Raw genomic sequence first — 17,623 nt, 5'->3', positions numbered from 1 at the left:
CTGTGGAAGAACTCGGCCCTGAGACTTTTAAAAGTATCAGACAGCATAATTCAGTTATCTCTCGTGGAAGGGAGAAGATGAACAACATGATCAAGCAGGGCAGTAACAAAAATGCTGCTGATGAATGAGTCAGACACGTTTGTATCTAACTGTAAAATCACATCACCAAGGCCACACTGAGACCACTGCTTTGCTACGTCTACATGGGTCACACGTATCTAGGACTCTTGATAAAGAAGATAGCTGAAGCCCATTATCTTTCAAAGGTTCTTCCCACTGATTTGTCTGCTTAGCAGGAAAAAAAAATAGAAAAAAAAAGAGATGTGGAAAATCATGGGATCATCATTTATTTATTTGAATAAATAGTACAACAGTCACAAAACCATGCACAACACTTCTGCTGTTATCTTTAGCAAACATAGCATTGCATTGGAACTTGCTTACAGTACACAACTCTTGTCACAAATGACAAGTCCAGAATTTTACTTGCAAGACTAGTTTTTAGTAAGATATCAAGAGTAAACACTGTTAAAAACTGTAAAAAAGATTCTTAAAAAAATACATTAATACTGAAAGCACTGGGGTATGAGAAGGAGGCGTGAGAAGGCCCATAAGTTTTAACTGACCAAAAAAATAAAATCTGCTTTGCTGCTTTTTTATCTAGAGAAATAGGACGCAGCCAAGGAACATCTGGGCTTCTTCTGTTGTAATACAGCTCACTGCATCTCAATACGTCAAGCAGACACACCTAAAAGGCAAGTTGTATGAACTGGAAAAGACAGACAGTATTTAAAAATGTGGAAACTTCAGTACTGCAGAGCATTCAGCATTCCAGGTGAACTCAACAGGGTTCAAATCTACCCCACTGGTACCCAGGGGAACATATCTAAAACTCCAGTAGAGCAAAGAGTTTGTGAATAACATTCTAAACACTGACTTCTCTTTTTGAGAGTAAGTATCTCGTAACAAAGTCATGACAAAAACACGTGCTTAGAGAAGGCTTTGCCTCCACTGCTTTTCCTGTAAACTGTTCTGCTTGCAACTAAGCTCCAGTTCAGTTAAGGTCCATTCCCTCTCCCTCTTTGGTCAACAGTAAAGACAACGTTCTCAGGAAGAGTGACCTGGTTATACAACAATGAGCTAAGGAATGAAAAATGCATTTTCCCTGTGCAACATGTACCATCTTGAAGAAAGATAACTAAACCCACAGGATATGACACTGCCCAATGTTTCAATCCTGTTTTGACCAGCTGGGATGTTAACATAAGAAATGCTAAAAGAGACCCATGCCTCAGATTGCAAAGGAGGGATTCAAGTTTCTGCAGAGTAACTAGAAACACCTAACTGAAAAAGACAGAGACTCTTCAAATTTGTTGTGTCCACATCTGCTCACAGGCAATTAAGATATCAGATGTAGTAAATTCCCATCTCAGAAATAGCCTTTTCTTCTCTCAAACCAAAACTGCTCTCATCCACCTCCTCTTCTTATTTTCTGCTTGTTTTTTATATTAATATAGCCAGTAATTTCATGACTAGATTCTCTGGAGGTCTTTCCCAACATCTCAGATAATAAAGATAGCACTGGCATTTCCACATCCAGGGGTGAGTGGAATGATGGCTCTTCTACAGACTCATTTCCCACACATGCATTACGTTAAACAGAAAGTTTGTGAGACATTTCAGTTCAATCATCTTCCAGCCTATTTCATAGCACAAAAGTTAGATCAATTGAATTAACTTGCCAGGAGAGCTGACCCACCTGGTCTCAGTGCTTCTACAAGTTCCCTCTGCAATAACTGCCAGCACCATGGTAGAGTCCAATGGTCTCATCAGAAATTCAAGTCCTATAGTACTAGGCACTGTTATTATAAACAGCAAGAGGTCTGTTGCTCCTTAAGTACAAACAATGACTCCCAAAGAATCCTACAGAATACATGGACCTGAATTTTTCATGGAAAAACAGAGAAGCTTCCTTTCACTTTTATTCTGGAGGCATGAGGGGAGGTGGCATTAGTAATTCATTACTAGAATTCAGAATCCCAAAATAAGAAATGAAGAAGCAGAAGCCCATTTGCCTTCTTCCTGAGATTAAAAAATGTTTAAGAAGTAAAGGAGAAAAAGTCTATTGTAAAATTTCTACTAAAGTTCTTGGGATGACACTGGATGACCTGAAATCAGCTTGAAGCACAACTAAACATCATTGCAAAGCTTCAACTTTGAGAGTTAACCACTGGCTTGCACTAAGTACACTTTGCCTTTAGTAGAAGCCAGGGTAATCAACGAGGTAAGCTCTTATTTACACAAAATTTCACTTTTAATCTTCAGGAAAGAAAATACTTTAAAACTGTTTATAAATGCTTGACCCCCAAAACTGTACCGGTGCCAGCAATTTCAAGAGGAATCCAACCCCTTATCTCAGTTACATGAAATGAAGTGACAGCCTTTGAACTGTTAAGCTTGTTAGTCTCCACACACATCTCAGAAAGGACCGGGACAGAAAACATTAATCCAACCTGGGCATATTTGACAAGCTCCTGATGACTGACCTGATTGAAACTGCATACCTAAAGGATGACAATGGTTCCAGCAAACATATTTCTCCTAGAAAGGAGATGAAATAAAAAGAGACCTCAAAAGACTAGATGGTTATGCCATTGCAAGTCTTATTCTGTGTAAACACTGAATGGAAATAACAGAGTAGTAGGAGGTTAACACAAAAACCGAAGCTTAGATATTGTCTGTAATTAACCTTAACCTCATTCACTCAATAGAACATATTAAACTTTATTTAATAAAAAAGGCACAGCTTCCCAATAAATTTCAATGCTGATTTTCTAATGGTTAATGGTTTCTAATGCTAATGGGTAAGTCTGGAAAATCATCAAGTGAAAGAAAGGTTATTATAGAATCAGAGTCCACAATCATGAGTAAAGTCTCAAGTTTTCCCTGCTAATTAAAATAGTTAGTGGTATATTTCCTTTATCAAGAGAATATTTCTTGATCATAGCAAACAGATTCAAGAATATCTCCTGGTAGAAGTATAAAATATCTACACATTTTTAAGTGACCTAGAGATTACACATGCATAACTTTTAGTGGAACTGTCATACAAACAGCTACAGAGATCATAGCAATTTTGGAAAGAATGCAGTAAGTATAGCATAAGGCACAAAGGGAATGTGCAGAGGGTGTTTTCATTGGATTTTTTGCCTAAGAAGACTGGTAGGATGAGGATCTCAGCAGCTTCCAGGATCACTCCACATTCTTGTACTTTGTGAATAGATTGTATAGAACCCTCAGGGTAGACTTCAGGTCCAAGTTGACAACATCTGTGGAAGAAAAGGAAAAATCCTTAATTTGCATTTTGTTCTACACCATTTGCCCTCAAAGGAATACAAATCTTCACAACTCCGAGCCTGTAGGAACTGCAACAGAAAAGTTCCAATCACCACAAACCAAGCTATTTAAGTATCATACAAGATGCATTTCAAAACGCCTTCACAGCACTACAGTAACAGCTAACATCCCTGGGAAACAGAAGAAAGATAATTCCCTTCTCCTCCCTCTAATCTGATTAGTTACAGATAAAGCCTACTTCTGTCTGAGATGTGGGAAATGCTACGTTCTGGCAACATCCCTCCTATTGGGCTGTCTGAGTTTCCACCTACATTACTAGCCATAGAAGAAGCAAACAAATACCCACGTACATCATATAAGATCCTGAACCTCACACACTCTAGACAGGCTTGAGCAGTGGACCCAGGTGAACCTCATTAGGTTCAAACAAAGTCAAGTGCAAAGTCTTGCACCTGGGTCATGGCAACCTCCACTATCAGTACAAGTGGGAGGGTATAAGGATAAAATACAGACCTGCCAAAAAGGACTTTGGGAGTACTGGTGGATGGCAAGCTGGGCATGAGCCAGCAGTGTGCCCTCACAGTCCAGAAAGCCAACCGTATCCTGGGCTGCATCAAAAGAAGTGTGGCCAGCAGGTCAAGGGAGGTGATTCTGCCCCCCTACACTGTGCTGGTGAGACCTCACCTGGAGTACTGCAGATGTGGAGTCCTCAGTACAGGAGAGACATGGACCTGTTGGAGCTCATCTAGAAGCAAGCCACAGAAATGATGCAAAGGATGGAACACCTTTCCTATGAGGACAGGCTGAGGGAAATGGGGCTGTTCAGTCTGGAGAACAGAAAGCTCCAAGGAGATCTGATAGTAGCCTTTCAGTATCTAAAGGGGCCTATAAGACAGAAGGGGACAGACTCCTTATCAGGGTCTGTTGCGATGGGACAAGAGGAAATAGTTTCAAACTAAAAGAGGGGAGATTTAGACTGGATATGTAAGGAAGAATAAGAGTGGTGAGGCACTGGAACAGGTTGCCCAGAGAGATGATGGGTGCCCGGCCCTTGCAGACATTCAAGGTCAGGCTAGATGGCGCTCTCAGCAACCTGATCTAGCTGGCCCTGTTCATTTCAAGGGAGTTGGACTAGATGACCTTTAAGGGTCCCTTCCAACTCAAATGATTTTATGATACCCACAACTCAGCAGTGATATGCTCCACAAATAAATCTTAAATTCTTTTTGCAGACTCTAAGCTTTCTATTACTTAATATCCTTCTTACCATGCTAGACCAGGGAACAAAACAATTCCAATAAAAAAGCTTTTCCACCAGCACCTCCCATCCTATTATGTTAATAAAATGCCAGGAAATGCCACAAGTAATCCAGGCATGATAGCGAAGGCTGAAGAGGTGAAAATAAAGGTTGGGTAAAATATGCAAAGCAGGAATAGTGGAAGAAGCAAAAGATACACAGGAAACAGTATTTATGGAAGGAGAAGGAAGCAAGAAGAGATTTTTTTTTTAAATCACACAAGGAATTAGAAAGACTGCAAACAGTTAACAGGTCAAGTACAATTAACATGAGGTCCAGGGGAAACAGCTACTGCTTGTTTTGAAGAATCATTGCCAGGACCTCCCCACCCTACATTCCCACCTAAACTGGATAACAATCTTATATCCTCTTTAACATCTTTATTAATGACATCGATGAGGGAATTGAGTGCACCCTCAGCAAGTTTGCTGACGACACCAAGCTGAGTGGTGCGGTTGATACGGTGGAAGGAAGGGATGCCATTCAGAGGGACCTCGACAGGCTGGAAAGCTGGGCTCGGGTGAACCTGATGAGGTTCAACACGGCAAAGTGCAGGGTTTTGCATTTGGGCCGGAAGAACCCCAGGCACCTGTACAGGCTGGGAGGAGTGGTCCTTGAGAGCAGCTCGGCAGAGAAGGACCTGGGGGTCCTGATGGACGAGCGACTGAATATGAGCCAGCAGTGCGCTCTGGCAGCTCGAAAGGCAAATGGGATCCTGGGCTCCATCAGGAGAGGGGTGGTCAGCAGGGACAGGGAGGTGATTGTCCCTCTCTACTCGGCTCTTGTGAGGCCCCACCTGGAGTACTGTGTCCAGGTGTGGAGCCCTCAGTACAAGAAAGACATAGAGATTTTGGAAAGGGTCCAGAGGAGGGCGACTAAGATGATCAGGGGGCTGGAGCACCTCCCCTATGAGGACAGGCTGAGGGAGTTGGGCTTGTTCAGCCTGGAGAAGAGAAGGCTGCGGGGTGACCTCATTGCAGCCTATCAATACCTGAAGGGAACCTACACCCAGGAGGGGAGTAAACTCTTCAAAAGGGCTGACAACAGCAGGACTAGGGGAAATGGTTTTAAGTTGAAGGAGGGAAGATTTAGGTTGGATGTTAGGGGGAAGTTCTTTACTAGGAGAGTGGTTAGGCCCTGGAACGGGCTGCCCAGGGAGGTTGTGGATGCCCCGTCCTTGGACGTGTTCAAGGCCAGGTTGGACGGGGTCCTGGGCAACCTGATCTGAATGTGTATGTTTGGTGGCCCTGCTAGGCAGGGGGGTTGGAACTACATGATCCTTGGGATCCCTTCCAACCCGGGTGATTCTGTGATTCTGTGATCCTCCACATTTCATCTGGGATTTTCAGTAGCCTCTCAGAATTTTCTTGTATTACTTCACCTGTATCATTTATGAATTTGTATTCTGCATTTGTGTAAACGTGGCACATCCTAAGATGTGCTGACAGCAAGTGGCAGCAGGAAAGAGCAGAAGCAAGAGCTAAGGATCAGGCTATGACACAGGCAGGGCTGGAAGAGACCCAAACCAGCAGCACCGTGCTGGACAGACACCAGCCACCTGCCCTCACTGTATTGCTGGAGGCATTTCAGGCTGACTCACTCTAATCTCCAGAAGCACTGTGAGCTACAGTGACTGCTGCTGATCACCTGTGTTGATAATCTCGAGGAATCAGAGGTATGCAAGGGTTTTTATTGCTAAAAGAGGGAGTGGACCCAGCTCTTTTATTTGGCAGTGCAACGTTATGTGGATTTAGAGTCAGAAGAAAAGACTGTGGTTACATTATTTGAACTCAAGTACAACACAGTCCTCAGGGTACGTCCTTACAGCAAGGAAGGATCATGGTATCCTGGGCTGAAATGAGGGCATCACTGATTGAAAGTTAAGGGAGGTGACTCTTCCTCTCTCTGAAACCTCACCTGGAGTGATGTGTACAGTTCTGGGCTTTCCAGCACAAGAAAGACAGGGACTTATTAGAAAGAGGCCAACAAATGGCCACAAAGATGGTTACGGGACAGGAGCATCTGTTACATGAGGAAAGAAAGCTTTGACTGTTCAGCCCAGAGAAGAGAAGGCCTGGGCAGATCCTATCAACGTGTACAAATGCCTGAAGGGTGCAAGAGGACAGAGCTAGGCTCTTTTCAGTGGTGCCCAGTGCCATGCCAGTCATGGCACTGGGCAACAGGCATATGGGTACAAACTGAAACACAGGAGATTCTTTCTAAACATCAGGAAATATACTTTTTTCTTTTTTCTTTTTTTTTAATTTTTGTTGTGTGAGAGATGAAGCAGTAGCACAAGCTGCCCAAGCCTGTGCAATTTCCCCCTTGGAGATCTTTAGAAGCTGCTTGGATGTGGCCCCAGATATCTGTTTCTAGCTGACCCTGCTTGGGCACTGGTGACAGACCTCCAGAGGTATCTTCCAGCTATTATATGACTCTGTGAATCTGACCTTTGAAATCTTGCCCTGATCTTACTAACTAAGTGATGGCTGAACTTAAAATACAATGTTAACATTTGACTTCTGTTTTTCTTTTCAAATCTTCCAGTGGTAGAAATTCCATCTATATCCCTTGACAATACAGACTGATGGTTAATTACCTTCACTGTTACAAAAGATCACTGTAATTCTATTTTGACTTTTTCCTATCTTCCGGACCTTGTTATGCCTTTGTTTGTTACCTTAAAAAGTATGATATTCTAAGATGCATCCTCCCTGTGTGGGTTATTACAGTGTTCCTTACTGATGTCTTGAAGGCATTCCCAGAAGTAAGCATATCCTCAGCACCATGTTTCGTATTTTAAGATGAAGCATACACAGTCATAACATGCCCAACAATAACTAATGAAGTGTTAACTGGAAGTGGCTGTCAATCATGTAAATATTTAAAATATTCCATCATTTTAAAACTTTCACTTCCCATAACAACTCCTTTTGAGGCTAAAAAATTAATCCAGTAAAACACAGTTTTGCTGCAATAACTCAGCATCAAGTTCTGCTTCAACCTATTGAATTGGGCTGGAAGAACATAGAGCAGGAGTTCTGTATGCTCCTCTTTTTGTATATCACTGGTACAAAGGAACACTAAAACATCAAACCACCTCTTTCATGAAAGCACCACAGAAAACATGGGCTAAAACTAATTTAAGAGGCATTCATAATACAATTCCAACAAAAGGGCATGAATTCACCTAACACGTTTTCCAGCCTATTTAGGGAAGAGTAATAGATCACTTTGGCATTAACAGAGAATACTATACTCACTTTCTAAAGACTGCTGGAGTCTATGACAAAATAAATTCTTGCTCTAAGAAATACGTATTACATGGCTGTACTGTCAAGATGCTGATCCTACAGAGGATTTGATGGAACTACAGTGACAAGCAGAGCCCAAGACAGCACTGCATAAATCAAGAAGAGTTTGTTACCAGATCACCAAAAGGAGAAAAGCCTTTCAGTTATCTGACCCCAAGAATACAAACTAACTGTAATAACTATGAGAATTAGACCATGAAAAGCTCCTGCTTGGACTGTGATCAAGAATACCAGTCAAATGTATAACATAGCACTGCATAGCTCCTGAAACTTTCCCTAAAACTTGACATGCAAATTTCAGTAAACCTATTCCAGATAAGAAACACAGGTTAGCATATATCCTAGACAATTAATCTTTTAGAAAATTGTTAAGATGCACATTACAGCTCCACTTTTTAATACTACTCTGTTGTCTCGAATGGAGTTGCACTTGAAATGCACCTGACATTTATGTCTCCATATGTAGTTCAAAGACATGTGTCATGCCCTTACCTTCAGGACGAGCTTTTGGTTTCTTGAGTCCTCCATCTTGCATCAGCTCAAAAGCAAAGGAAACATTGTGGACCTGAAAAAAAGAATTATTTAGAATCCTGAAGTTACACAGGCATTATAAAACCTTTAAACAAATTTTTAAAAGATGTCTCTCTACTCTATTTGATATATAAAATGATAATCCTATTTAAATCAGTAAAACACATCTACAAGTTTGGACATGACAGAAAGTACTCGTGAGGGACTAAGAGAAGAAAGCTTGTGTCATCATAGGTCAAATATTGACTTTTTTATATACAGGAATTTCAGAATTCCAAATATAAAAAGATGACTAGTGTATGGGAACTGTTGATCACGGCCTGAATCTCTGATTGACCACCTGAGGCAAGCAATGAGTCAGCTGCAGGAACACAGGTGGAGGCAATTCATCTGTGCTACCAGGAAGGGATGGAGTGTGGCTTCACCTCTCCTAGATCCTATTGAAGTGCTGACTGTCACTGAGGAAGGATCTCTCTCTGGAGATTGCTCTTTGTGGAGTTTACTGCAAGCCTACAACACTGGTGAGGGTTTTCATTTATTTTGATCATCTTTCCACTGTGATAATCTTACCAAGCCTAACCTCTGTATACTTATTGACTGTACAGCCAGGTACCCCAGGAATCAGTAAAGTCCATTAAGCTCTGATCTCAGTCTTTATAGCAGTGACCAGGGAGCTCCCAGTAACAACTGGAACAAAGCTGTGTTTTGTGGAGCTCCTCCTGCTCATACCCAAGGTCAGTATTTCCAACTACAAGGCAAGAGATGAGTTGCCATCCTGGCAAAAGGAATGTAACAGAAGTGACATAAGAAGATGACAAAATACACACAGGTGTGTGAGAAATAAGGACACTAAATGAAATATTTCTGATTAACAGACTTTTCTGCATTATTATCAGCTGTATTCCAAGTAACACCAGCATCACATCATCAAGGAACAAGGCATCTTGGTGCTTTACTTTCTTCTACTTGGAAAGTGATAAAATTCAAGTAAGATTTTTCGAATAAAGGTAAATGAAATGCTTTGTGGTGGCAGTTCCTGAGCAGACTGATGTTGCAAAATAAGCTAGGCACAGCTGTGCAGAAAGGCAGACAGCTCTTTGAGAAAGCCTCCAAGGACCACACACGAACATAAAGTCACAGAAAAGAAAGCAGACAAGAAGTAAAAATACAAGAAAGAGGCAAGATTAAAAGAAGATACTCATTGAGAAGTTAACATCATAGTTTAAAGAGATCTGCACAGCAGCTCTCTCTGCCATAAACAAAGTAATTTGGATTATGAATTCTGTGCAGTTCTATCCCTGCAAGTGACAGTTTCAGGGATGCACAGCAAAAAGGAGATATTTAATTAAAGCTACTCATCTTGGAAATCAGGGAGTTCTGCATACAAAGCTCCCCTGCAACAAGGATGAAAGGCCCCTTCCACTGGCATTTATTGCTCACGGCTTTATTAATCTTTTTACCTGCTCCAATTTCCCCTCATTCATTGTGACACAGCCGATCATTTTCCAAATGAAAATATTTTTTTCCCTGCCCAAAAGACAGTTTACCTCGTGCACTTTGAGTTACAATTCCTCTTTCCTCAAAGCAAAGCACAGAAATAAAATGTTACCTCAGGAATAATGGATAACACTAATTTAAACCATTAGCAACAAAATCTTGACTGAACAAGCACTATGACTCAGCATTTGGCATTTCTAGAAAGGGGAAAAACTCAAGCTACTGTAATAAAAAAAGCAAGAGAAAGATATAAAAGCAAAATTGTTTAGAAGGTAATATAACAACATTTTCCCACTGCTCTGAGTTCCTGTACATTATAGAACATTCAGAATTATTTAACTCCTCTGCTATCTAGAAACTCAACACCTAAACAAGCTCTCTTGCCAGAGCCTGGTTTCCTTCCTTCAAGGAACCCCTTTAAGCTCCCAAACAACCAGTTAGCTACAAAGGCTGTCAACAAGCCCCGTGTAACTTACAGAACTGGCATTCTCAGCACATTAGGCTGAGACTGCAACAATGCTCACATGGTACACTTCCAATTACGCCTGCAACATTGAGATGATCCACTCAGGCAAAGCTGAGTTGTTCTACCAGTGGTGAGTGCTCTCTCTCAGGGAGCATTACTGTTACTAAAGTGTGCACTGAAGTCATACAAAATATAACGAGCCTTCATCTTACAGAGCTGTTTCAATCCTCTATCTTTTTGCAGTGTTTCCTGACCTAATCACCTCTTGCTCCAGTTCAGCCTACATTAGACAAGTTGAAACAATCTAAGACTTCAAATAATCCACTCTTCTTCCGCAATACTCATTTTTTCAATCCTTACTAGATAGAAGGAAACCACCAAAAAAGACAAGCCAATACATTCTCTCACAAGTTTAAGTCAGCACTATTGGTAATGACCCTTCCAGGAGCTGGACATGAAAACACACATCTGTCCTAAGAAACTGATTGGTGACTTTTTGCATGATCCCTCCCTGGCAGGATCAGGCCTCTTGGCCATCCTGGCTTTATACAGCTACAAAACTTGTTATCGGTGAGCTTTCAACACACAGTTTTTAACCCCAGGTTAACCAAAAATCATGCCCTGGGTACCACCTTTTCTACTCCACTGTATCAAGCATATCAAGTACATATCAATTAATGATATTTCATTTGTAGAACCATTACAGAAATTACAGAAAAAGGACTACTAGGTATTAGGCAACTGACACTAATGAGATGAGGGGTTGGTTTTTAGGGCTGACTTACTCTGTGACTTCGGGAAGAAACTCTATCTCAATCCTAGTGTACAGGGATGCAGATGAAGCAGAGCTTCCCATCTCTCAACTTTTGCCTCTCTTGTCTATTTACATAGAAAATGCTAGGCAATGCCAGGCATAAGCTCTACTACTTAACACAATCAAGAATCCTTGAGCACAAAAAGACTTCAAGCTGTATGGCAAATTAATAAATCACTTTAATTATGCAAAGTATTACACAGCACAAAGAGTTGTTGATCATGTTATCAGTTTATCTCTTCTAAATATTCATGAGTTTTATGTGGCAAATGATGCTTTCTTGCTCAATTATGGGGAATTTACCTGTTAATTTCACAAGCAACTTTTGATCATATTAACTATCAAGTGCCACAGCCAGTATACCTTTGCCACAGCTCCTGAAGATAAGAACGTATTTACTGGGCACAAAGAGAAAGGACACAATGACTGGAAAATATCATGTGGAAACAAAGCAATACAATCTGGAATTTCTACCCACCTTTTGATCAAAACTTTCAGGCGTTAAGTAGAAGTTGTGAAGTGGAACAAAATAATCCTCAAGGAGACCCATGAGCAAAACCAAATAAACACCATCTGCAAACTAAACAGAAATATTGGTGACATTTCTAAATGGAAGCATCTGTTTTCAAATAAGCACAAACAAGTGGAACAATTAATGCTTGGTCCAAACGATGTACATTAATTTCTGCCACTGTTGTTTGCTAGCACAGAGGCTAAAGACAGTTTGGGAGTCACTGACTTTTCTTTTCATGCACAGCAAGAAGTTGATGGTAAGTGCAATTAGCACTTAGGGCTTTGTTTCATCTGCTCCCTGGATTCACCTATACCACTGGCATCATCAGCACAGCTGAGCAAACTCAATCACACTTTCCTTAGAAGTGTGTTGCTATATACATATATGATACAAGGCTTTATCCCTACATATGGTAGCATTGTTTCCTCTACTTTCATTTCCTGAATAAAACAAGTCTATCAGCTATAACACTAATTCATTCAAGAGCATCTGTCAAGTAATGTTTAAATCACTTATATCCTGTAAATATTTCCAGGCAGTAGAGATTAGAAACAATTTAGCTGGTAGCTACATACAACTGCCACTCCTTAGGGGCGCTGAGTATTGAGTTTGTCTAAGCAGAGGCCAAACTCAACATCCTCATTTATTAGGCTACTGAATACTTCGAGATGAGGTAGAAGTACGTAAGCTTGTTCTCGGTTGTGATTATTTTATTTAAAAGCTCATTTTAAAAATGATCTTTTGCTCCTTTGATTTTCTTGAAGAGCCTTGCCAACTTTACTACTGTGTTTAACAGAGCTTTCTTGATTAAAAGTTTAAAAAACAAACAAACAAACAAAACAACCAGCCTTCCTGGAAAACATGATTTCACACTGAATAGTCACAGTCCTATTTCTACAGTACTAAGTACTACAGTACATAATAATTCCAACTGCAGTCCCGCCTCTCAAGTCATGTATATTCAACACTCTGCCTCTAATCAGAACTTCAAATTAAAAAAAACTGTCACAGGTAGGAACCTTAACTTCATAAAGAATTTGTTCCAGCTCAAAATAGACTCGTCACAGTATCCATAAATACTACTATAATAAATGCTCTCAGCAGTACTGTTCGGTATTCCTACCAAACAGGAAGACTACTGGCTGGTGGAGGGGGGCAGATGCTATATATTTCAAACAGAACTCTCTCTTGTGATCCTGGTACAGCGTATGTGACATCTTCTAACCTTTTCAAAAGTAAGTTGCTGGATACTTCCAAGACATTAAGAAACAATTTCTAGAGACGGAGCAGATCAAATCACCCATTTATTTCCGCAAAGATATAAAATATCAGCAAATGACTGGTACTAAACCAAGTCATCCAAATCAGCTACCAGTACTCCAGGAATAATTCCCTAGATGTCATGATTTTTATTATTATTATTATTATTATTATTATTATTATTATTATTTTTCCCAAGTGCAATAAGGTAACCTGCCACAGCCCAATGAACTCTAAAAGAACACTTGTTTCTGCTTTTAAAACTCAGCCAAAAGTCAACCTGAAAATCACTTCGTTTGACCTCCAGAGTTAGAACTACCCCACTGACACTTAAATTCACTCTTACTTAATGTTTCCAAGCATATTCTGTACCCAGTTTAGTGCTACAGGTGGGGGGGCTCAGCACAGAGCTGACTGTGGTGGTAGACAGTTACCTCAGTGAGCTTTAAAGAAACTAACCTGGATACCAACAGCAGTCAAGCCAAGGCAGTACATGAGCTCAGAGTTGCTAATCCACACTGCTGAGAAGTGCTCACAGGATAAAGAGGACACAAAGGCCTTTGTGGCAATAGCAAAATTGTTTCCAGTCCCTCTTGGATGTGATCAAAGCTAGCACTGATATCGCTGTGATGAACTGCATGCTGCAGGCCAGACTCCTCCTGAGAGCCCCAGGCAGCCAGCTATTAAGAGCTCCCACCAGCTCATTAGGAGCCCTCACTGCCAGTAAGACACAATCTGCCATCCATCCATAACTATAGCAACAGCTTTACAGCACAGCACTTTGATCCAGGAGACAAGTTGCCCTGAAATCCAGGGTATTCTACAGTCATTAAAATGGACATAGTGAATACCCATGAATTTCACTTTAAAATGCAAATCCCCAGCAGTATGAAGCATATGTAAATAAGAGTAAAGGAAGCTAACATCACTGAATTACTTTTAAAAAGTAAAAGCCATTACTATTTAAAAGATACTATAAATTCATGTGCTCAAAGAGAAGCGCTTCTCTTTGAGCACATCAATAACACAGTTTAATGGAATAAGGGTCTACATTTGTCATTTACCCAGTTTTAGACTACATTAAAAAAAAAAACCAAAAAACTTACCTGAGTTTCTAACTCCGTTACTTCCAAATTCAGTTTATTCAAATGTTTGTTCACAAAGGTGATCAGAGACTATAAAACACCAGAACCAGTAATGTTAGAACTATAGGTGATGCCCATGTTAAAGGGTTAATATACTCTTTTAAGACATTTTTAAGCTTAATAAACACAACTCTGTTGTTTGCTTTTAAGTAAGTAAGTACATAAAAATGAAAACAACTGAGTAGTATAATCACTTTTGTTGCAACATAAACCAGGAGTCACCAGGTGGTGCTATTACACACTTGTTAACTTTCCCAGTACATAAAGCATAATTCAGCACGGTGTGAAAAAGCTGTGATGGCATTGGTTCTTTTGCAGTTTCTTTGTGAAGACGAGGTCAGCAATAAGTGCATTTACTGTCCACCAGTCTTTTCAGTTTGTTAAAGAATATCCACTGAGTGAAAGGCATCAGCAACACTCAGCTAAGACGGGACCAACAGCACACAACTCTGTGCCCACCTCTGTTTCTGGAGTGATGTGCACTTAAAATGGCAGTCATGATTTAACCAAAATCTGCACTGTGCATTTTTATTCACACATGCAAAATCCTGCTTAGCCAGTTAAAATATCTAAGCAGAAATCTGATAGCCTGCTTAGAACACTTTCAAAAAGGACAGACACATGGTTGAAGGCAACACTTCTGTAGCACTGATAGAGCAAACTTAACTCTATTAGCTTTAATAAAACACTTCCAGTAGACTTTTGCCACCACCTGGTCTTGTTACCCTTCGGTTCATCCCCTCCTTGCTGGAGGACAGCACTTGGGGTATAAAAGCATGTACAACTGTCCAGAGAGAATGATTTGTATCACTGCAAATACTTCGCAGAGTGGCTTTTTCTAACCTCCACCACTTCGAATCAGATAAAGAAGTAGCTGCTGACATAGTTAGACAACTACATGCAGCACTGATCTTTTGCAGCTTAGGGGCAGTCGAAAATGATGTATATGGCTGCAAACTGTCAATGCCTGTATCAGCACTACACAGAAAAGCCTGGAACAATAAACAACAGTAACCAGACAAGAACCTTACTGAAGCTGATCAATCAAGGTACCACCTGCTTCTAAAGCAGAGCTCTTTTGGAAATAAACATCCTTTTTATTACTTTAAAATCCTTTTCTTTCACTGCCAGATTTCTCTGGATACCTTTTCCAAAAACATAAGAAGAAAGCAATGAAGAAAATAAAATCTGAATTTATTTATTTTTTTATTTTATTTTTTTTACCTTTTTGACGACGCTGAGTTTGTCCGGTGCATGATCAAAAAGCGTGTCAAAGGCATCGCGCTCTGGTTTTACAGGAAAAAAATATATTAAAATAAATACACCTCTAATAGCCAAGTACAGGAAGTATTTTATGTTTTGTAAGCTTAAGGGCCTGCCTAAGGAAGATGCATAACAAAGACCCAAGCTAAAAGTAATCATTTTGTTTTAGCGTCTACCTAATTACCAGAGCAAACCGCACTAGAAACTTCAGGGTTAACTGCAAATACATTGACTGCCCATTCTTGTCCTTCATAGTTGGTGGAAGAAAAAATAAAGTGAAACAAATTTTGACCATTCCCCAACCATATCTTAATCGTTGAGACACTGAAACATCACCTGATGGTACACTAGAGCCATAATCATAGCTACATTCACGCCCAAAGGTCAGCCTCAAAATCAGATGTTCATACATTTAGTTTTATTCCTACTGGTCACACAGTCGACTTCAGATAAGCTTAAAACTGAACACGTAACTAGAATGTGATTTACCACTCAACAAAGAGCAAAGCTTACGAGCAGTATAAATATTTGAATCACTCTACAATGGTAATGGGTCTAATTGCTCTACAACTGCATTGGATCCAATCTAAAATCTACTGACATGAAAAGATTCATGCAATATTCCACACGGGCATTTCAGGGCTGACAAATTTTCTGAACACTGAGTTGTCTGGACAACATTTTAAATTGAGTCGTCATCATCAGGCGAAACAAGTGAAAGAAAAACTAAAAATCTAAACAGTTGCATTTGTGTTTAAAAAGAAATGTGTCCATTTATATTTAAATTAAGCAGTCACACTGAAGAAGGTGTAACTTACTGGAGGGGGCTGCAAAGATTTTTGTTTGCAGACCACTAATAACGGTAATAGGAAATACTGCCTGTGTAGCATTTTTACTATTTATTACATAGAGTGAAAACAGACCAACAAGGATTAGTCTGAAAAACAACAGCAGTGCAGATCTGATTCTACCCATTATGTGCAGGGTAAGAAAATCTAATCCCACAACACACTTCAACCCTGTGGCATTGCTCAATCCAGTGTCTTGAACTCTTGAGACAAAGCAGACAAGATTTCTGTGCTGGATATAAACAAATAAAAAAAATTCAGGGTCAACTTTGTTACTTACCAAATCTTCCCATCATCATCCTGCAAGTCAGAGAAATTAAAAACATTGTGTTAGTTCATGAATAAACACTTTGAAAAGACAAGACCATGGGCTTAACAGGTCTTTTCCTGCAAGATGCCGAGGGCTAACCGTTCCTATCATGTCAGGAGGCTGGGCATGTTGCAGACCTGATGCAACGTGCTGCAGTGTCCCCAGTAAATCACCAGTGATATCAAGGAGATACATTTGAAATGAATTGAAATTATGTATACAGAATTGTGATTTTTTTTTTTAATGCATCACTGTTTTTAGGATGAAGAGTGAATGAACATGTTTCTGTGGACAGTTTTCATATATATAGTCAGTAGAAACTATAACACATGGCTCAGAAAGAGTAAGGCTCACTTTAATCTATTTTATCTGAAGAAAGAAAACATACATCATATTTGACTGGAAAGTAAACAATACTGCCACGTATCAACTATATACGCAGCCCAGTGACATCACCCCACAGATGTTTATCAACTGAGCATCAGGCCCTGATTTGCACAGACGAATTTGAAAGTATTCAATTAATGCTGGAGTCTGCTGATTATTGCATTTTCTGTGCCTGTCCAGGTATGCAACATATTAAACAGTAGCCTCTTTTTATGTATCATTAAGTAGCTTAGCAAAACACATGCATAAACACACAGAAGTAACTGTAAACATCTTTCTTGCTAAAAATAAAAATAAAAAAAAAAGTCCAAACCCTACTACACAGATTCCATCTTACAAACCACATCAGAAGGAGAGAACAAGCTAACTACACTGTTCAAGAGTATAGGAGGACTTCTGGTCCACAACACACAAGCAGAGCTCAGATCCTACAAAGAAAACTATGGATCTTTAACATCCACACAGAGATGTAATGATCTCATTTTTGAATGTTTCCATCTGAAATATCTTCCCCACTGAGCAAGCCACATGGTACTTCATTTATCTTCAAAGTCATGGAAAGCTGAGCCAACTCCACAGGGAGCCAATACGCAGAAAGACTGAAGGAGGGCTCGCGTAA

General features: G+C 40.1%; 1 protein-coding gene across 3 annotated transcripts in view; it reads right to left on the bottom strand.

The window, feature by feature from the left end:
- Nucleotides 1–331: 331 nt before the first annotated feature.
- Nucleotides 332–17,623, bottom strand: part of PARVB (parvin beta) — a 60,330-nt gene continuing 43,038 nt past the window's right edge. For all 3 annotated transcript variants that reach the window (XM_048964261.1, XM_048964257.1, XM_048964246.1), the window contains exons 8-13: nt 16,588–16,607; nt 15,421–15,482; nt 14,158–14,226; nt 11,756–11,857; nt 8,462–8,534; nt 332–3,329 (exon numbers count right to left, since the gene is read on the bottom strand). In XM_048964261.1, the coding sequence (XP_048820218.1) occupies nt 3,253–3,329; nt 8,462–8,534; nt 11,756–11,857; nt 14,158–14,226; nt 15,421–15,482; nt 16,588–16,607 (403 nt within the window). In that variant the 3' untranslated portion in view covers nt 332–3,252. The remainder of the gene's footprint in view (nt 3,330–8,461; nt 8,535–11,755; nt 11,858–14,157; nt 14,227–15,420; nt 15,483–16,587; nt 16,608–17,623) is intronic.

Source organism: Lagopus muta, chromosome 1 (assembly GCF_023343835.1).
Source record: "Lagopus muta isolate bLagMut1 chromosome 1, bLagMut1 primary, whole genome shotgun sequence".
NCBI lineage: Eukaryota > Metazoa > Chordata > Aves > Galliformes > Phasianidae > Lagopus > Lagopus muta.
The sequence above is the reverse complement of the archived record's forward strand: the minus strand, read 5'-3'. Positions and strand labels throughout refer to the sequence as shown.